At 40.3% G+C, this 22,795-nt stretch overlaps 2 protein-coding genes across 2 annotated transcripts; both read left to right on the top strand.

The window, feature by feature from the left end:
* The first annotated feature begins 4,692 nt into the window (after nt 1–4,692).
* LOC139447091 (ubiquitin-conjugating enzyme E2 C-like) lies at nt 4,693–8,395 on the top strand. Its single transcript, XM_071228254.1, has 5 exons — nt 4,693–4,886; nt 6,059–6,086; nt 6,561–6,647; nt 7,259–7,463; nt 8,112–8,395. Exons 1-5 carry the CDS (start codon nt 4,786–4,788, stop codon nt 8,231–8,233), a joined length of 543 nt encoding a protein of 180 aa, XP_071084355.1. The 5' UTR covers nt 4,693–4,785; the 3' UTR covers nt 8,234–8,395.
* A 3,721-nt stretch (nt 8,396–12,116) lies between these two features.
* On the top strand, nt 12,117–22,199 carry LOC139454089 (mitochondrial calcium uniporter regulator 1-like). The gene is made up of 6 exons (XM_071235586.1): nt 12,117–12,445; nt 16,864–16,956; nt 17,341–17,546; nt 17,945–18,058; nt 19,270–19,384; nt 20,801–22,199. Exons 1-6 carry the CDS (start codon nt 12,187–12,189, stop codon nt 20,854–20,856), a joined length of 843 nt encoding a protein of 280 aa, XP_071091687.1. The 5' UTR covers nt 12,117–12,186; the 3' UTR covers nt 20,857–22,199.
* The last annotated feature ends 596 nt before the right edge of the window (nt 22,200–22,795 follow it).

The raw sequence follows: 22,795 nt of genomic DNA, 5'->3' as shown, positions 1-22,795 counted from the left end.
TTTCGGTAATGTTTGTGAGAGAGGGAAAGCGATTTTGAAGCACGGAATTAAAGAATGACATTATATGATAAAGAGGTTATCACGCTTGTGTGTTTGGGGATGGTAAATATCCTGTATTAGGAATAAACACTATGTATTTAGCTCGCCAAGGCTCGCTAAATACAATGTTTATTCCTAATGCAGGATATTTACCATCCCCAAACACACTCGCGTGATAACCTCTATATATTAGGACAGAATAACTATAGCTAACCCGTGAAGATCCGGGGTAGAATTGGTCTTAAGCAACCCATGTTTGCCGTAAAAGGGGACCATGCTTGTCGTCAGAGGCGGCTAACGGGATCGGGTGGTCAGGCTCGCTGACTTGGTTGATGCATGTCACCGATCCCAATTGCGTGCATCGATGTTCATGATATCAATCACTGGATTGACTGGTCCAGACTCGATTATTTACAGACCGCCGTCATATAGCTGGAATATTGCGGAGTGCTGTGTAAAACAACAAACCAACCAACTAATTAATAGCTGGTCCTATAATCGGGGTGAAGAAACACGTGCACATCCGGCCACATTTGGTTATGCATCACCCGGTGGTTCAATGCTCTGTCTGTTAATCACTGGTTGGTCTGGTTGGTCCAAGTATATGTACCACGCATCTTGGAATTTACTCTGGTATTCCTACAAATGCCAAGTTATTATAGAAGCACTGATGTGTTTTGAGATGTTCGTATTCAGGTGTGAATAATACGTCATAGATACAAGAACAAACACTTTGTCTTTCGTTGTGTGACTCCATGGAAATAGATTTCTTGCCTCCGGCCATACAGTTGAAATAAAACGAAATACCGGGACACTTTTGCAATTTTATTGGTTTGTTAACATATACTTATTCTTGTTCATATATATCAACATATGAAATAATATACCTCATATCAAGAACGTATTCGCATTCGTCCTTTTAACTGGAAATGTCTACAAGGAAGTGAGTGAGACGTCTAGATAGGTAAGTCAATATATGTCAGCTATGTCATGTCGGCGGTCTTCCAAATACGAGGTCTGGAGCCAGTGACGCCCGTTTGTGGACAACACACGCGGCTCGTCTCAGTCCAACAGAAACCAGACCGATCATCGAAGATCCAGGGTAGAATAGGTCTTCATCAACCTATGCTTGTAATATAACGCGACTATTCTTGTCGTTAGAGGCGACTAACGGGATCGGGTGGTCAGGCTCGCTAACTTGGTTGATGCATGTCATCGTATCCCATTTGCGTGGATCGATGCTCATGGAGTCAATCGCTGGATTGTCTTGTCCAGATTCGATTATTTACAGACCGCCGTCTTATAGCTGGAATATTGCGTTAAACAACGAACAAACAAACAGAAACCCGACCAGCACCGGATGGAATCCATATTGGAAGTAGTTTCGTGCACGTGACTATCACATGACACAACAAAACCTGGTCGCGGTTGCAATCTCATTTAAATCAGTGACATTTTTTGGTATACATGGAGTTTATTAACAAAAGGCATCACGTGTTGGTTTTTTTCAAACGCCTTAAATTCTAGCGTTTAAGACATTTAATGTGGCTGAACCTGATTCGTAGACCGGCTTGCATGGGCACGTGACACAGCACATGGATGCATATTTGGAACACAAAGATTTCGCCGATTTCTATTTTCAACGCATAACATTGATTTTGGTGCCGTGTTGATGTCGAAAAGTTCGATGTCGGATAAAAAGACTTAATTCCTTAAGTTTGAGATTTACACTGATATTTCGAGTATTAGGCTAGAAAGCACAATCAAAAACAACATGGTATCCAGATGGCCCCAGGCAATTTGGAGAAAATAGTCCCAAAGTTTAACGGTAGAGGCCAGAAATTTTGGAAAAATGGCCCCGAAAAAGGCCCCCAAAATAACTTATCTAGATGATACAATTGTTACATGAGACCCTTCTCTCCCATATGATGTTATTAATTGTTATTTCGTTTGGGGTTATTTAACTATTAGTAGCACGCATTGTCACTTAAAAAGCCAGAAAGCTTGAGACAATTACACATACTGGAGATATGGGGATAAGGTTGCAAAGCAAATTCCTACAGAGATGCAAGGAAAGGTGAGTGAGTGAGTGAGTTGGGTTTAACGCCGCTTTTAACATTATTCCAGTTATATCAGCTTAATGTTGGAGGAAAGTCCAAAGTGATGCAGATCTCAGACGTTTAACACTTCGTTGAAACCCACGAGCACGGGTATGGTGCTGACAAACCTAGAAACATAATCGGGGCGAACCGGGATTCGAACCCACAATCATAGGTTTCTGTTTCTGGCGTGCCCAAGGGACGCAACTCTGCACAGCGAATCGAGGTGCCTTAGACGACTGGGCCACCCATGCCACCACCCCACCAATGTGTTGCCATTTTCACAAATATAATTTATGGGGTCATTTTCTCCTGCAGCCATCCATTCTCTGTCGTTCTTTCAAGGTGCCAGTAGCAAAAATCTGATCGTGGTTGCTGTAAATAAAAGTGAGTTGGTGCGAATCTGCCAATCAGTTCACACACGACTTCGCCGAAATTAAGTAAACAGTAAAATTTATAAACACTCTTTATAGCCAGATCGTGTAATAACAGGATTAGCATGCGCACATTACCAAATGCCTCCCGTCTCACTTTTCTTTAAATAAATTATATAATTATGGCCTAGTGTACAATAAAAATGAATAGAAACGAGGGAATATCGTCATAGATTTACAAAAAAATATATGATGGTAGAGTTGATAAGAAATTATTTTTTTTGTATTTTAACCAAAACTGATGTCCTAATTAGTTCTGATTAAAAATTTACTTTTTCATCATTTTGAAAATGGGTGAATGATTTAATCAAATTTATCTGTCGTCTAGCAGAGAAAGTAGTCCAAACATTGTTCGTGGGTTTCACAGAAGTGTTAAACGTCTGAGACCTGCATCACTTCGGGCTTTCCTCCCACATTAAGCTGACACGCCGCGATATAACTGGAATACTGTTAAAAGCAGTGTAAAACCCAACTCACTCACTCACTCATTCTTTATTCGTAACATTTTACTATTATTGTTTACTTTTGTCCTTTATTTCAACTTTATATGTTTGGACCAAATGGCCCCCAATATGTTTTAATACTTTTTTGTTTTTGACAGATAAAACAACAGAAAACGCAGAATATTTTGAAGTCAGCAGCAACCATCTTCGAAGGCACTATTCTTGATCTGTCCGACACGACTTGTTAATCGAGGAATTGAGGATTGCCAATTGCCGAGAGAGTTGTGGGCTAAAGAATTTCAACACCTCTAGCTCCAGATAACGAGTGAATGCACTAAATAATTGGTGTTAATTTCTAACTGGCGGATATATAATAATCTTCTCAGTCGCTCACAGACACAAATGGATCAGATTGGTAATGGTGTGCTTGTTTACAAACTGATTAATGTTAACGTGTTCTTGTTCCAGTACAACAGGTCTTATGAGGGGTGAGGTGAAATGGGGTGACTATACTTGTCGACTAACGGGATCGGGTGGTCAGGCTCGCTAACTTGGTTGATGCGTGGATCGATGCCCATGATGTCGATCACTGGATTGTCTGGTCCAGACTAGATTATTTACAGACCGCCTTCATATAGCTGGAATATTGCTACTGCGGCGTTAAACAACACACAAAATTATATCATCTGCTGTCGATGAAGGATATAAGAATGACAGCATTGGTATCCGCCATGACGTCATCATGTCGGACTACTTCAGACATTTCCTCCGATTCCTCAACATCCTTCCCGCGACATCGTGATTCAGCAACAAAATATGGACCTGTGGACATTTTGAATCAGCACAATGGAAGATGAGATAAGTCGCAGTGTTGGTCGCACAATGCGACTTAATGGATCGGGTGGTAAGGCTGGGTGGTTTTGTTGATAGCGTCATCGTAACTCGGCGGCGTGGATCGTTGCTGATAATATCAATCACTGGTCTTGAATATTTACATGCCGTTGCACATGATATATGTGGTATTTTGCTGTGTGCGGCGTTAACAAACAAACTTGTGACTCGGAAATTGAACTTGTGAGTAAAGCAATATATTTATTTCTATGAACGTTTCAACATGAACATGCGTGTCATGTATATGGGTCCTAACAAATTACGACTGGTCCCGTGGAAACAAGTACATCTTTTATTAATACTTTAACAAGGTATTCCTGGTCGTTCAAAACATTTCAAGCGCCTGTAATATTTTTGTGGCCTGATTAGCTGATCGTCAACTCAACAGTTATTTCAATATAATTAGCCGTGGAATAAATGGTTATGTTGCCAACATGTTGAGATAATTATATGTAATTATAGTAATTATGTAATAACTCTTAAACTAAAAGAGGGAGGATTAGTTGAATTCATTTTGTTTATAGGAATGCTATGGCTTTTTTCGACGTCATAGTTCATAGTTAATTTAAGTTTGCGCGGAATATTAGCGCCCCCTGCAAGATAATTCTCGTCATTATTTGTCACAATTATTATCCTTTAACAGCGATAGTTTGATGGCGATTTTATGAACACTTCAGACAATATTGATCGGATGTACTTCTTACATACTGAATGGTCCCTAAATAATGACTGAATTTGTACTGTGCTTGTTGATTGGCTTATGACTCTGTCGGAGCATTTCATTGGATGTTGATCCAGAGAGTGTAGTGTGGTCAGTTCAAACCTAACGCAGGACATTGATTGAACAGTACTGATAAAAACACATCTCATTTGACAAAGATGGCAAATATGTTTTTTGATCAGGTTTCTTCTAGTGCCAAAAATAAAGAGAAAACAACCTCTTCGCCAACGTCTAAAGATAACCACTCAGTGACCAAAAGGTAAGATTTGTGTTGAAAGTGTTTCAATTTTGTGTTCATCCTTTCTGCTCGTGTTCTCAACACCAAATCGGATTGAATTATGTGAAGCCGTGAACAGGTTTAATTTTGTAAAATATTGTTCTCATTAGTAAGTGCTTTTCCTGCGGACAAGTGGGACAGGTGAAGCTCATTTGGACCAAGGATTTCATTAATTTTCAAATTGACGAAGCTATGGGCTAATGTTTCATTGATTGGAAATTTTGGATTATATTGAAATATCGACCCCTAAGTATCAAGATATATCAGTAGCTTGTATGATTAATAATAAGATGTATGTGAAAAGATGAAAGTTGTCTGCAACTTGATGATCCATTTAGAATTTAGATGTTTAAAAATGAATTTCATGACTTCCCATTGTCCATCTCATAATGCTAGTCTAAGAAAAATACACGGTTCTATGGGCATGGTGGGGGTGAATTATTGATTTAGTGTTTGTATTCAGAAATTCAGTATTGACCTAAAACAGTTACCAATACATCAATATACCATGATATCCCTACTATTATTCAGTAATTGGCAAGTAATTTTGATGAATTCAGGGCATGCTTGCTATGACCATTGTAAGAACCATTTTGAAGATTTGTCATTGCTCTAATAACACATGAATATGTTTGAAGCTTTACCCTGTATAGTGTCTGAAATGCCTGCCTGTCAGGCTGCATGACATTTTCCTCCACCTGCCTGTCTGGCAGATAATTTTAAAACACATATATTCAGTTTTATTCAGATTTATTATAGTCATCATCTTGTCTGTCTGTCCGACCATTCGTTTCCGTAGCCTAACTTGAAAACCTTGAAACATTTTTCATCCAAACTTGTGTATGTATTAACCAGGGGCTGAACTGGTGCCTTATGACTCTGATTATCTAAGTCAACTGTATCAAGACGTGATATTTCAATATTCATGATGCCTGAATACAGCCTGGTAACTTTGAAGAATAGCAGGCAACACTTATGAGTCACCTCGATCACTGTCTTGTTGGGTGCTAAAATTATTTTAAACACTGATCCTGTACCATGTTTATGTGCAAATGAAGCAAAAGACATGATTGACATGCATTTAGATCCTAAACATGCCTTCTCTGCCTAACCTTTACCAGCCAAAAATAAAGAGGAAACTTGTTTACTTACAGGTTACAACAGGAACTGATGACATTGTTGGTATGTATAACTCTCGTTAAATCTAAATGTCAGAAAAGAATGTCAAATATCTTATCAACTCGGAACCTTTTAGCATGTTTAGTTTAAAAAAAATAATGATGCCTGAGACATTTAACTTGTCTGTTTTGAGAATGGCAGATAAGTTTCCAGACCTAAAATATGAAAAATAACTTGAATATGTGGGGATGGACATGATGGAATGATTGCAATTGCCATCTTACACCAGATACCTGGGGAATAACTACTGGGTTAAATTCGGTCTTCAGAAACCCATGCATATCATATAGCTGGAATATTGCTGAGTGTGGCATTAAACAACAAACAAAGAATACATGTAGAGACTGTAATGATACATCCCATGAAACTGTTTCTGTGCTCTATCAAAAATATATTAAGGTTATCCTTTCTTTAACTCCACGCATCACGTCAACAACACTTTATGACCTGATAATAATCCTCCTTTTCAACCTTCAGAAATCAGGAGAGCCTGGTGTGTCAGCATTTCCAGATGGTGACAATCTTTTCTGTTGGGTTGGCACCATTGAAGGTGGCACTGGAACAGTAAGTCAAACATGTTTTGCAGGGAGTTCTGAAACTTTCAACATGGCATGGCAAAAGCCCAATTACAGTCTGTGCCAAAATTATTTCTGCCTTGTAGCCAGAACTTGTATTTTGACTTTATTTTAGTTGATTTTATTCTTAACATCTGAAATAGCATCAGCTGACGAGAGGAAATTTGGGTGGACTGGTTTCACAAAGAGATCTAATTCCTAACAGGGATTGAGTTAGGTTAATTATTTTATCTCCTGGGTAAGTTTCATCCGTGATGACAGTTTTACTGTCACAGTCAGAGTGATATGTCCTTGTCCAACATTCACCATGTTAATTGACATGTAGTACTAGCTACCAGCTCCTCATCTCATATATGGAGCGGTCAGGTAGCCAGCCTAGTGGTTAAAGCGTTCAGTTGTCACACCGAAGACAAACCGAGCGAACAACATAGTTATGCACTAGATTTAGCGTTGATCACTCCCTACTGTGTCAGGTGTGGTTGTGTTTCTTTACACAAGTTGATCAATGGCAACTAGTTCCAGTTAAAACTTTCTGCATCATAAGCATGAAACAATATATATACACTAATATACTGCATTGATTATTCCATGTTTCTGTAGGTATATGATGGACTGAAGTACAAGTTGTCCTTGGTATTTCCAAGTGGGTACCCATACAAGCCGCCAACTGTCAAGTTTGACACTCCTTGTTACCATCCGAACGTTGACACACATGGCAACATCTGTCTCGATATCCTCAAGGAAAAGTGGTCAGCTCTCTACGATGTCCGAACCATCTTGCTGTCCATACAGAGCCTACTTGGTGGTCAGTAGCACATGTTGCACGTCATTCAGGACTGCATATTGATCATGTTGTTTGTTTGGTTTAGTTGTTTTCTTCCACAGAATCAATCATCAAATATAATCAGTTACAATTGTTTGGGGTATTTTCCAAGCTATGATCATGATAACACATCTGACCTCTGCTCAAAGTACCTGTTTATCATGTCTATATTTTCTTCATTATAAGAAAATGTATGACACAGTAGGCCCAGTTGTCTTAGGCGCTGTAATTCAATTAGCAGAGTTGCTTCCCTTGAGCATACCAGGAACCTATGAACATGGGTTGGAAGGTTTGTCAGCGCCATACTTGTGGGTTTGACCGAAGTGGTAAACGTCTAGGAATTGCATCATTTCGGTCTTAAAGCCGACACACTCTTATATAACTTAAATACTATTCAAAGTGGCGATAAACTCATCTCATGGTTGGTTTGTTTGTTGTTTAACGGCCCACTCAGCAATATTCCTGCTATATGCCGGTGGTCTGTAAATAATCGATTCTGGACCAGACAATCCAGTGACTGATATCATGAGCATCGCAATGGTGTAACAAATGGTAAAACCTTTTTGTGTAGTAATACATTCCAAATAGAATTGGCGAACAGTCCCTAAATACTTCTGTTCTATATTTCAGAACCCAACATCGACAGCCCCCTGAACAGCAATGCAGCTGATTTGTGGCAGAATCAAACGGCCTACAAGAAATACCTGCATGAGAGTTATGACCGGGATGTCCGTCGCAAGCAGAGTTCATGACAAGATGACATCTAGTGCGGACCCAGCCACCTTCTCTAGATGCCCAACACTCTGCCTCTCCTCCGCCCATTCCACTCTTTACAGTCACACTGCATACAGTTCCTACAACACACAACATTCTCACGTCCATGTTGCCTGACAACATGCCTTATCTGTCTGTACAGTCCTCCAGGGGACACCTGGTGTCACTATATGTTACCCAATGCTGTAGTGATTTAGGCTCTTGAAGCATTGTTTGTAAAACATATTATTATTTTACATATTTTCTTCATATACATCTAATGCTAAATTCTTGGTTAAAAAAAATGTGAAATGAGATTCCTCTTTCGTGTCATGTTGCTGCAAAGAGAGTTTGTTGATTTTAATATTTTATGAAAACAGTCAGGAATATAGTGCTAGGTGTATATCTTGTAAATAGAGAATAAAATAAAAAGAATTCTTATTAAGACAGTGCTTGAAGCCCCTCAGTATACTGGTACTCGTTGCACCATGTTGCTAAGCAACATAAAATTGTTTGACCTTGGCTAGATGCATGTTTGCTTCAAAGTATTCAAGACATGCTCAACCTTTTGGTGCATGTATTTGTTTTTGCTATGTTTTTATCTTGACCAATTTGTGAAAATCATTTTTATATACTGAAGACATTTTCTAAATATTTATAAGTGTGACATCTTCATAATTACTCATTTTCAGTGACCATGCATCTTAAAGTACATACAAATTCACGAACCAGAGGTGCTTCTGTACTTGCACAGATAGTCAGTTGATAAGATGCTTGTGTTCAATATCAATGGACTATTTATTGTTTGTCATAATGTGTCGTCATGTTCAAACACAGAATTAGTTCTCCGTCAGCCATAGAGTGTTGGAGCCATTACTGATGTACAATGCGGGTGGATTTCACCAAAGTGGTAAACGTATATGACATGCATCACTTTAGAGTTTAGACCTTCCTCCAACATTGTGCTTACCAATATACAGTCATATTACTGGGAAAACATTCAAACGTCCTTGCTCATATTCATTTTCATGTAGGGGGCACAGGTGGCACAGTCGTAATTTGCTGTGCAGAGTTGCATCCCTTGGTCCAGAAACCTATGATTGTGGGTTCGAATTACTGTTCGCCCGGACTGTTTCCAGGTTTGTCAGCACCATACCCGTGCTCGTGGATTTCACAGAAGTGGTAAACGTCTGGGACCTGCATCACTTCGGGCTTTCCTCCCACATTAAGCTGACACGCCATGATATAACTGGAATTCTGTTAAAGCGGTGTTAAACACAACTCACTCACTCATTTTCATTTAACTGAAATTCAATTTACTAAATTTTGAAATTGTATGTAAGATATGATCAGATGCTTTTTAGTCACGTCCGTGAAATATTATTTCTAATACTAATTACTAATGTCATCTCTGGTCCCTCTAGCACCTATAACCGTGCAAAATGACCCACTGCATCTTTATGTTCAAGATGGGTGATGGGATAGCCTAGTGGTTAAGGCATGCTATTCCCAACGTGGATTAAATATGTGAATCCCATTTCTGCTGTCCCTGCCCTTATATGAATATGTGGGTGTGGTCCATCGAACTGTTTCTGTGTTTGTATATGTCAAGTTTTGCTATATTTATCGTTGTGAAGTACAATGTTTTTGTGACAGCCTTTTGTATGTGCACATGCTGTCAACAGCTGAGGAATAAACTATTGTAAATAACATTTATTTTTGTGGTTATTGTGTAAAGGATGAAAAACAGCCTCCTGGGTCTGGGCTGAAAATGTATGCCTTGAGGGACATTGGGGAGTGCCGAGGGCAGAGGGAGATTATTGGGGGGTTAATCCAACTTATGAACCATCTAAGTGCAAGAAATAACAGAAAGAATAACATGTTTGGAAAATTAGTGAAACAATGCAGTGTTGTGGCATAAAAGGAATTCAATGAAAGGTGACAACATGCAGCATGCACCAAACTGAAGTCATGACATGAAACTTGTAAGGATGAACACCATTTCATCACATGCCCTGGTGGTTCAGTGGGTTACAAAACCTAAACCTAATTTGAGGTTGAAGGTTCGATTCATGTCATGGAACTTTAATGTGAAAAATATTTACGAAACAAAAATTAACATTAAGATTCATATCAAAAGGCCAGTTCATAAAATTCAACAGTAAAATCTTGGTCGTACAATTCAATTAAATCTGGGACGTTCTGGTGAGTTTCTGGTCAATGAATACATGAGCAGTTCAGCAACATGTTACAGATCCTACTCACACAGAAGTGTGATGTCACAAAGGTTTGCAAGCTATGCACTAATCCCTCACCCCAAGATCTAGTTGCCAGGATCACTCGAGGTGCGGACGATGTAGAGGAAATTGCCTTTGTATTTCAGAAAATTCCTGTTTATTAATGTTATAATTGTCAATAATAAGTATTATCATGGGATGTTGGTACATGATCAAGAACAGAATTTCACAGCAATTGTATCATTATGACAAGGGAGATGGTTTTGTGCCATGGGTTCCCTGCAGTGCCAACCACTGTGCATTTGTCCCAGAACTAACAGCCTGGATTTATACAAGGACACATGACAGGGTATGGATATATACTCCACTGGCACACATGCCCAGGTACCAGTGTAGGTTGATAATCCAGTAATCCACTAGCACACATCTCCCCCTACCCCCGAACTTACAGATGCACATATATACACTAGCCCCCCCCAGAAGTGGAGGCATGAATACATACTCCACTAGAACCCGTGCTCCCAGAGTCTGGGCTATACTCTACCAGAACCCATGTCCCCTAGATTCTGGGCATGAATATATACTCCACTAGAACATAGAACACATGTCCCCCAGAGTCAGGGCATGAATATATACTCCACTAGAACACATGTCCCCCAGAGCCAGGGCATGAATATATACTCCACTAGAACAGATTTCCCCCCGAGCCAGGGCATGTATACATACTCCACTAGAACACATGTCTCAGGGCATGAATATATACCCCACTAGAACTGTCCCCCAGAGTCAGGGCATGAATATATACTCCACTAGAACATAGAACACATGTCCCCCAGACTCAGGGCATGAATATATACTCCTCTAGAACACATGTCCCCCAGAGCCAGAGCATGAATATATACCCCACAAGAACACATGTCTCAGGGCATGGATATATATACTCTGCACACATATCCCGGAATTGTTAAAAATATGAATATACAGTGGTCCCTCGCTACAATGCTACCAATGGGGTCCAAATACTTGGTGGGCGTTATAGACGATGAGCCGTTTAACCGAGGCCGAGGCGGGGGAGCGCGCTCGGCAAATCTCAAATCATCAATATATGTAGTATTACAGAGATTTCTTTAGGGTTATGAATGACTATGGATACAAACTCGTTTTCGTTACGAAATTACATAACACCAGAGCTGGGGACAATACACCTGGCTATTATGGGGCTGGTCCTTTATTTTTTTAATAGTTTTATTTATTGATTTATTTTTTTAAATACATAAATTTGAACAATATTTAAGGGGTGTCAGCTAAATATGATACAATTCTAAGATTGGTACCCCCCTCCTCCCTTCCCCCCCTCCCCTGTAACAGATGCCCAATCCGTAAACTGGATGCCTGCCTGCACTTTCACAACAGTATGACTGGACTATTCATAACAGTTACAACTGCATCATTTACACAGGCAATATTATCTTATACATGTAACTGCTGATTTCAATTACATCCGTTTCATTACATTCAGTTGATATGCCATTAATTTCAGTCACAAACCTGAGGCACTATGACGAATGGAAGTGAAGCTGACGTGAGAGATTTTACAGAAACTTCTTTCATATTCCGCATCATACTAAAGGGGCAGGTAACTCTAAATTAAGTGCTACGAAAACAGAAACCAGTGTTCGAGAATTTACGAGTGTTGGTAGAAGACTGAGGGAATTATGAAGGGAATGACAATGGCGAGGCTTTGTAGAAGGCATATGTTATTACTTCACGAGGCACAGAAGCAACTCGGCACGTGTAGAAGAGTTCACGGTAAAGGATCTCAAACTCCAACCGTAGCAGCAGCGCAACAGTCAGAACCATTTCTCAATCGGCCCAAAGCCGTCGCGGCGGTAGACATGGTTGAGGTCACTCCTACAATGACGACTGCTTCTAAGATCGATAGTACAGAAGCTCAAGTGGTCCCTGAAAGCACAGGTACATTATTAACTCCTTTAAACATCTGACGTTTTTAAAATTTTGTCGAAGATCTGTATGATGCAATCTTGCTATGTGAGTAGACACGCTCGTATGGTTGTTTATATACCATTAAACAAGTTAAGTTTAGTACCATGAAGTTGTTTAGCATTGTTAAGAAATTTAATTATGAATAAACACGCGTTCTATATTCATTATTGGGGCATGCAATATGTACCGTAAATCATGAAATTAATGCGTATTGAATCAAATACGAGTGTCTGACATTGTGAATCGCCTATGTCTTCGTTCCAAGTGTTACAAATCCTTTAATTGTTGTATGAGAAGTCACTACGGCTGATGTTACTGGATGAGCGGTGTGTTGATTGTAATTTTAAGATTATATGACATAGTTAGCAAACAGGACCATTACATTTCTTATCAAACATTGGGTGCAATGAATATTATCGTGTGTCCATGATGAAATATACCGTATTCAACGTAATAAGCGCCCCGCTCTAATAAGCACCCACAGCGATATTTTCTAATATATTTGCAAGTGAACAATCCCAATTAGCACCCCTTCCGATTGATCTATGTACACAAGACTTAAATTTATAATGCACACCCATATTATACGCGAATAAATAAGTGTTGTGTACATTGATCAATCGGAAGGGGTGCTAATTGGTATTTTCACTAGCCAATATATTAGCAAATATTGCCGTGGGCGCTTATTAGAACGGGGCGCTTATTACGTTGAATACGGTAAATTCTGGAAAAATATATCTGTCGTATATAAACATTTCAGGCTGTCAGCATAAACTCCGAAATTAACGATCTTTCACCAAAATAATATTCCAGTTTTGAGAGCGCCCTGGGCACTTATTATGTAGAATATGGTATTTGTTTTCTGCATGATTCTATTCTTGGCACACATTTCTGCATCATGTAAAACCTTGTGCTGGATCCCTGAAACATGTCAATTCTCATTAAGCAGTAAAAGAATTGAGTCATTGTCTTCGATATACGCCAGGCAATTTTAATGTTAGAAATGGACCATTGATTAGAGTAAATACGGCAGATAGTTGCAGTGCTATTTTGACCTGACATGTAGGTTTCTGTCTAAATCAAAACATGATATACCAGCATATGTGCTGCTACATGGTTAAACACCAGTAAATGCATGGATCAGAGGGTTAGTTTATCTAGAATACAGATAGCATCTGTGGCACCGTGTGCTGTGTGAATACTTTATGTTTTAGTGAAAGTCCTTTATCATGAATGGATTTTTATGACCTTTATTCAACAGCTGTATCTTCCATATCAGAATCATTATTGCTTACCTATGTTATCCCACTCATATAGATGCAATTGCTGTTACTGTTAATCCTCCACCTACTATATATATTCTGTACTAAGTCCCTCAGTCAGTCTTGCTTGACAACGGTATAATGATCTATACCGAAACATCACTTTTTACAGTATTAAAGAAGTTGTTATCCATAAAATTGTGTCTACCCCATCATTATTGCTTTCTTAAAAGAAATTGAATTATTATAGAAATTTTGAAACTTATGTTTTGTAATTGATAAATGATCTTTTTAGACTTGGTAGAAGGAAATTAGTTAGCTTGGATTGTTAGTGGCTGTACCCTTGATGGGGGTTGAAGTAGTGTAAAATGATTGTCCCCCAGAGAGGGTACGTAAGACCACATCATTTGAAGTTAAAAGATTTTCTGCCACATTTTTTAACGTAGAATATGTGTTAATTTAACTTTGGCTAAATTTGACAAAAATTGCTAATAATCATCGAAATCCGGCTAGGGTCCATGCAGGTAGCAAAGGTACTGTATCCCCATGAACCCTAGCATGGTGATCTACCTTCAGCTGCTGGCAATCTATAGCTCCTTTTTATTATGAATTGTTAAATATAATTATATCTTTTTATGGTTGTACGCTAGTTTTAAATATTAATCTGTGATATTCTAGTTATTTTACTGTCCATCGATGACAGGTTTCCATTTAATATAAATATATGTATTCTTAACGTAGAACTTCTTGTCACGATATGGCCGTAATATTGCCGATGTGACATTAAATATTAAGTCACTGACTCACTCCATATCAGCATCATTTTGTGAGTCTGCACTGCAGAGCTCCAATAAACTGCCTGTATGTGTAAAATACATCACCATAACCTAGTGTCTTTTTAGTTGCTTCTGTACATGTACATCTTCCGGAGGCAAGAGCGTCCACTAGTCTTTTTTTATCAAAGTCTTGTTTCCACCATTGTCACATCAACCTCACTTTCCTGTGCTAAATATGATTGGACTATCACACATATTGATAGTCCAATAAGAACGTTTCACAAAATCAACATCCACAACTGGTACACCTTTGTGTGCAAGTGATTTACCGCTACCTGTCTTTATTGACACGAATGTCTCCAAACTCTCCAATGATTGCCCATATTTTTGTGTCAGGGATGAAATTGCGAATATTTCCGTTATCTGATCAACTAGGTCAATGCCTTTGATAGTCAAGGGGAACAACTCATGATCTACGCGAGGTGGCGTCAGGGTTGAGCCAAGAAAAGTGGCCTTGATGTGGCAAGGGTAGAAATGTAGGCTAGTGGACAATCTTGCCTCGGGAAGATGGTGTACAAGCAGAGCTCCAGATAAGCTGCGTATCTGCGTGAAATATGCATCAGAAATGCAGAAATACACAGTAAAATATAATCCAAGCGTATCAAATACGCAACGCACATTACAGATACGCTACAAAAATAAAACTTGTGAGTATCATCAAAATATTGTGGAAGTAACCCTGCGTATTCGATTAGCAAATCAGCAACTTATTTTTAAATTATAAACAGGCATTCCGTCAACCTTGCCAAACTCCACGATGACAGTTACATCATGATCATTTGCCATCACACTTTCTTGTGGAAGTATCGTGGTATTTTTGAGTCCTATAAAGCTCTCGAACCCACACGACACCAGTTTGCAGGAACTAGATGAATAGTGTTTATAAATATTTCACTTAAATACCCACATGTGTAAAAACCAGTGGGTAACAGAAATTTGAATACGCAGATAGAATTACTGATACCCAATGATTTTAAAATGCATGGGTAAAATACCCACAACACCAAAAGCTTATCTGGAGCTCTGTACAAGTATGCAGGAGAAATACTCACTAGTACAGAACTACCCAATCCAGCCTTTTCAGCTTGCGTACCCAAATGGCGTTACAGATGTTTGTGTGCTGATCCAATGCTGCCTGAGTAAAAGACAGACGGCATACATGAACAGATGCAAATTAGATAAGGGCTGATCCAGCATTTTTAAAAGGGAGGGATCCAAAATATCAAAATCCTCTTTCAGTAGATCATTTTACTGCCTACAACATTCTACATTTGGTTTTAAAAAAATTGGGTCTGGATGGACCTGTGGACCGCCCCTCTGGATCCACCCACGTTACAAGTTACCAACATTTTAAGCTGAATTACTTTTTTATAAAAGGTGTATTCATTAACATAATAAGTTAAAATACTGTACTGATTGGTGAGGTTAAATTGTATTTAACGTTGTGTTGAAGATTATTGCACTCTTATAGGGACATGAATGTGTTTGTGTGCACGTGAGTGTGTACGTGTGTGTGTGTGCTTGTACCAGTCCTGACTGATGCCAATTTATAGTGCTAGCCCCGTGAAATACCATGCCACAGTTTAAATTGAGTAGTATAGGCAATACCCAACTCAAACATAGTATCCTGACTCCAAGCCAACCAGTCCTTGTTTTAGCCCCTTAATGCCGAGCGCCAGACAAGGTAACAACAAGTACCATCTTTTAACGTCTTTTAGTATTACGAGGACCCAAGGGAGTAAACATATTTTGAATACTTAAAGAAACCTATCAATACCAAACTAGAATGATAATATGTGAGTTAATACTCAATAGCTCAAGAAAGTATCTGGAACCCTGGCAAAATATCTGATGATTAGCTTGACATGGCAGGGCAATCAAGGTCACCAAGGTTGATTCACCTCAGTAAAAGTCAAGTGAATGTATTTTATGGCTTGATTGTCTTTCATCCTTTGGTGTCAGCATTTGTAAGCATCTTTTCAGAAACCATTTGACCAATGAAATAGAAACATAGCATGCTTATTGCCACCAACGATGCCACTTGAATATGTTCTTCAGGTTCAAATCCAATTTTCAATATGGCAACCATGTTCAAAAGCCATTTATGGCAATTGTTTGTGTGCTAGAATTATTTTTTTTATAGTTTGCCTTTATGTTTTCCTTCTTTGGGCAATGATGGAAATAACAGATAATCTCCAAGCAGTCGCTGTTTTGTGATGCTTTTGCAACATTGTGAAACTAGGATGTAGTTCCTGAGCTCAGGTCAAGTATATTCTGTGTCATGTTCCAGAGGCTTATGATGTATGGCAGGTGGACCCTGCCACAGTCAAAGAGATCTACTTCTTCAACACACTGGAGCTTGTCAAGAAGCTGGAACAGCAGGGTGTGTACTGTCACTTTAATAATAATAATAATAATAATAATAGGCTGCAGTGCTGGGGAGTTTTCACATTCTCCGAAAAGTTCTTTGTGGGTTCGACTAGGCAGCCGTTCCTGGGAGAAGTCCCATTCGCTGTCTGGGCTGCGTGTAGAGGGGGCAAGGGCCCTGAGCTGATGATGAGCCTAACCAGCCTGACTGTGCCAGGATCACCCAAACCCTCTTTGAAGCATATCTTATTTTACAACCATAATGATGTTTGGTTGTACTTAAGAAACAGGTCTGTTAAATAGGCTTGAGCCAATTCCATGATATGAGGGCACTTTATTTTGAATTCCCTGGTTGAGTGAATATATTTGTTGTGATTATCAAATGTTGTTTCTGTATCAGGATTTACTCGGGAACAGTCGGAGGGGATGACTGGTTGTCTGGTCGACATCGTGAACACTACCATCAAGCACCAGTCTAACCACATGATCAGCAAGTCAGAGCAGGAGATTCGCGTCCAGCAGCTCATGGCGGAGATCTCCTCGGTGAAGAAGGACATGGTCATGCTGCAGAAGAGTGAGTTCTCCTCGCTACGCAACCAGACAGAGGTGAGTCTGATTGTCGAAGAGTGAGTTCTCCTCGCTACGCAACCAGACGGAGGCGACTCCGATTGTTGAAGAGTGAGTTCTCCTTGCTGTGCAACCAGACGGAGGTTAATCACACCATTCACGCGTCAGCTTGTGAATACATGGTACAATAATCTATATTTATTTCCAAATCTAATGAACATGATAAAACCAGGGGGATACTGATAATCTGTGTGAGACTTGGAAATGGACCCACATCAGCTGTATCAGTATCACAGAGATGTGGATTGGTTATCCAAGATGGTTGTCTGAAAAGGTGGCCCCCTCACAGTTACAATCTCAAAATGTTGTGTTGATTTGTAGCTGTTGATAATTTTGTATTTGAAAGTGATTTGAATTACTCCTTGCTTCTTATTCAGAAACAGTCATTTGAAATCCGTCAAATCAAAGACTCATTGCGAGATGAGATTGGAAAGTTGAAAGGTCAGATGACACTTGACATCAACTTGGAGCGGAGCCGAGCAGTGGAGGCAGTAAGTATAGGGTACTTCTGTAAAAGGGAATCAATACACATGATATACACATGACTTGAAGATGTGTAAAGGAGGGGCTTGTGTGTGAGAAGAGGCTGTGATATGTGTAGAGGGGCTTGTGTGTGAGGAGAGACTTGTGTGTGAAGGAGGGGCTTGTGTGTGTGAAGAGGGGCTGTGATATGCGTGAAGGAGGGGCTTGTGTGTGAGGAGGGGCTTGCATGTGAGGAGGAGCTGTGAGATGGGTGAAGGAGGGGCTTGTGTGTGAGGAGGTATTTGTGTGTGAAGGAGGGGCTTGTGTGTGAGGAGGGGCTTGCATGTGAAGGAGGGGCTTGTGTGTGTGAAGAGGGGCTGTGATATGCGTGAAGGAGGGGCTTGTGTGTGAGGAGGGGCTTGCATGTGAGGAGGGGCTGTGAGATGGGTGAAGGAGGGGCTTGTGTGTGAAGGAGGGGCTTGTGTGTGAAGGAGGGGCTTGTGTGTGAAGGAGGGGCTTGTGTGTGAGGAGGGGCTTGTGTGTGAGGAGGGGCTGTGAGATGGGTGAAGGAGGGTCTTGTGTGTGAGGAGGGGCTTGTGTGTGAGGAGGGGCTGTGAGATGTGTGAAGTAGGGGCTTGTGTGTGAGGAGGGGCTTGTGTGTAAAGGAGGTATTTGTGTGTGAAGGAGGGGCTTGTGTGTGGAGGAGGGGCTGTGAAATGTGTGAAGGAGGGGCTTGTGTGTGAGGAGGGGCTGTGAGATGTGTGAAGGAGGGGCTTGTGTGTGAGGAGGAACTGTGAGATGTGTGAAGGAGAGGCTTGTGTGTGAGGAGGGGCTGTGAGATGTGTAAAGGAGGGGCTTGCGTGTGAGGAGTGGCTTGTGTGTGAGGAGGGGCTGTGAGATATGTGAAGGAGGGGCTTGTGTGTGAGGAGGGGCTGTGAGATGTGTGAAGGAGGTGCTTGTGTGAGAAGGAGGGGCTTGTGTGTGAGGAGGAGCTGTGAGATGTGTGAAGGAGAGTCTTGTGTGAGAAGGAGGGGCTTGTGTGTGAAGGAGGGGCTGTGAGATGTGTGAAGGAGTGGCTTGTGTGTGAGGAGGGGCTTGTGTGTGAAGGAGGGGCTGTGAGATGTGTGAAGGAGGGGCTTGTTTGTGAGGAGGGTCTGTGAGATGTGTGATGGAGGGGCTTGTAAGCATCTTGCTTGAAGAATAAAACTTGTATGACAAGGTGATCGTGTTGACATTCCAGCATGCAGAAAATCAAAAGAATCTGACCAAGCTGAACCAGAAGATAGAGACACAGATTGCACATCTCCTCACCAAGTATGAAATATACAGGAACGATGTTTTGAAGTTTGCTGGAGGTAGGTACGCCTGTACCAAGCATGTACATGTCACTATCCCAGTATATCAGGGTCCCTGGATCCCTGGATCAGTCCTGAAGGATCCCACTCTTTTCTCCCCAAATCAGTCTCATATTTACTCAGATAAACAGTTTCCAAAATAACAGCCTGCCACCTGCCCGTGGCTGGTAACTTTCCTGTCAGGCTGCATGAAATTTCCTCCACCTGCCTGACTGTCTGGCAGATATTTTAAGACTACTTACGTATTCAGTTTTATTCAGATTTATTATAGTCAACATCTGGTCTGTCTATCCGTCCATCAATATTTTGTTTCCGGAGCATAACTTGAAAACCGTGAAAGATTTTTCATCCAAACTTGGTACATGTCTTAACCAGGGACTGAAGTGGTGCCTTTTGCTATTGTGGGGGCCGGTGGATTTGTCATCTTCTGATGACTCTTGATATTCTCAAGTGGTTGTATGCATTATGTAAACTGAATCAAGACATGACTTGTCTCATTTCTTTGGCGAATTTTCAATATCTATTATATCTGAATGTGGACAGGTAACTTTGAAGATGGACAGGCAACATTTATGGGTCAACAGCCTTACTGTCTTGTTGGGCTTTGAAAACACTCCTGATAGATACCTCACTGTGTGATCTGCTGACACCTCTGTATCTGACTTTGGAGCTGACAACAAACCCTTTCTGTAAATGACTTCAACATCAGCTGCATGAAAACTCGCAATAAGACTAATATCATCCCTGAATTGTTTGATAGGCATTACTTTGAAGTTGAAAGATGACAAAGTAGACATAATTTATGGATAACAACTTCTTTATTACTGTAAAGGCGACATTTCGGTATGGATCCTTATACCGTTGTCAAGCAAAACTATCAAATAACATGACAAGATGAGATAAACTGTTATGTAGAAAGAGGACACATGGTCTATTAATTATGTATAGTCTTTCTTGTTGTCATGATTTTATCATGTGTGCAATCTCATTAAAATCAGATCTTAGCTCTCGCTACCACTAAACAAAGCTTTGTTTAGCGGTAGCGAGAACTAAGATGATGATATCTGATTTTAATGAGATTGATCATGTGTGTATTATGTATTTTCCTACTGATATTCATGAGGGGACACAGGTGGCCCAGTCGTCTAAGGTGCCGCGATTTGCTGTGCAGAGTTGCGTCCCTTGGACACGCCAGAACCCTAAATTGTGGGTTCTCCCCGATTATGTTTCTAGGTTTTTCAGCACCATCCCAGTGCTCATGGGTTTCACTGATGTGGTAACCATCTGAGACCTGCATCATGAATATTTTTGGGGAACACAATTCCATAACAATATCCCTAAAATATTCATGATTCCTTACTTTTTTGTTGAGTATTAATAATAAGTAGATGCACTAAGGTATGATTATATTCACAGGTACGGTGTTGACGTGTGCAGGGCTGTGTCTGGGAATAATCCGAGTCTGGAGCTGACAACAGATCCTCACCACGCCCGACATCAATTCCACCACATCCATTCAGCATCAGCAGCATGATTACTCAGCACAAGACTCACATCATGTACATTGTAGCTGGAGTTTGTTGTTGACTCTTCCCCAGGGTACATTAGAAAGGGTTGTGTAATACTTGTTTGTTTGTTTTTTGTTTAACGCCGCACTCAGCAATATTCCGGCTATATGACGGCGGTCTGTAAATAATCGAGTCTGGGCCAGACAATCTAGTTATTGATATCATGAGCATCGATCCACACAATTGGGATCGATGACATTCATCAACCATGTCAACGAGCCTGACCACCCAATCCCGTTAGTTGCCTCTTAAGACAAGCATAGTCGCCTTTTACAGCAAGCATGGGTTGCTGAAGACCTTTTCTAACCCGGATCTTGTGTAATACTTATCTGCTACGATGTCGAACATATATTGACAATTAAACATTGTTGATCAAAAGAGAATGTTGCAGTGTAATTTTCGGATTTAGGAATAATGGGGTAAGTAATGTTCCTTGGTTATATAGACGTTCAGATCAAGATCGTCTTCAAGCTGGGGTTTCATGTAGGAATGTCATCGTATATCGATATTATGGCTGGGACAGGTAACTTGGGTACCCTGGTTGGGCAGGTACTGAGTAGGACCCGGGTACTCACAGGACTACCCGGACCCGTGTTTAGTTACGTGATATATTGTTTAATATTAGAACTCTATGGTAACACTACAAGTCACTAATGTTCGCATTTCTTTCTGACAATGCACCCATTCCTTCTGATTTTTCACATGGTTGAATAAAGATATAACTTAATTCAACTTCAGTGTATGAATGACCTGATTGTTTAATACATGTATCCAAATACGTTTTGCCAGGGCTATGCTAAAAATGTTCCCAATCGGACATTTTGAGACATCTCCTGAGACCTACAGTGGGTACCCAGGTAGGGTCAGGTAATAGGGAGGTGGGTACCTGGGTTTTAAATTTGGACTCGTCCCAGCCCTAATCGATCTGTTCAAATTAACCATTTTTTATCAAAGGGATTGGTCATATATTATAAGGATGGGTGGGATTGTTCTCAGTATTGCATGATATTTTGCTTCCATCCACTCTGTAATGTTACATAATTAGCAATAGCCTCAGTTTCACTTGCACAAAATGCACGTTCTGAATGGCCAGTGAATTCCTGACTCAGAACCAACTGCATTAAGGAATTTCAAAGGCAATAAAATAATTGAACCAACAAAATTGATGTGAGTCAAAACATAATTGTTTGGCACCTCCTTTCCGAGAAAAAATAGTTTGGTAGTGCTGTCTGAAAAATTCATCTGTCTATTAACACCTTGTGTTTTGGGGGGACAGTCGCAGAATAGGAAATGAGGTGTCTAACAATATTTACTCATTTTCAGATGCACCTTTTGTTAAAAATTTGCTTGATATACAGAAGTAAAAGTATACCGAGTGATAGTTTCTGGAGAAAAAAAAATATTATTACTTACAACTGATATTTCTTCTTGTTGGTTCTACTAATAACTTTGGTGCCTAGTCCTCATTCATGAGTTTTTATCATATCTTTTATATATTTCTGTTACAGCTGCAAAGTATATTGCATGTTTTTCACAACCAGCCATTTTGTATTATGTGTACCAGGGACACGGGTGGCCCAGTCATCTAAGGTGATGCGATTCACTGTGCAGAGTTGTGTCCCTTGGGTATGCCAGAAACCTATGTTTGTGGGTTCGAATCCTCGTTCGCCCCGATTAGGTTTCTAGGTTTGTCAGCACCATACCCGTGCTTGTGGGTTTCACCGAAGTGGTAAACGTCTGAGACCTGCATCACTTCGGTCTTTCCTCTCACATTAAGCTGACATGCCGCAATATAACTGGAATACTGTTAAAAGCGGCGTTAAACCCAACTCACTCACTCACT

Source organism: Haliotis cracherodii, unplaced genomic scaffold (genome assembly GCF_022045235.1).
Source record: "Haliotis cracherodii isolate W230 unplaced genomic scaffold, xgHalCrac1.p SCAF_10, whole genome shotgun sequence".
Taxonomy (NCBI): Eukaryota; Metazoa; Mollusca; class Gastropoda; order Lepetellida; family Haliotidae; genus Haliotis; species Haliotis cracherodii.
The sequence above is the reverse complement of the archived record's forward strand: the minus strand, read 5'-3'. Positions and strand labels throughout refer to the sequence as shown.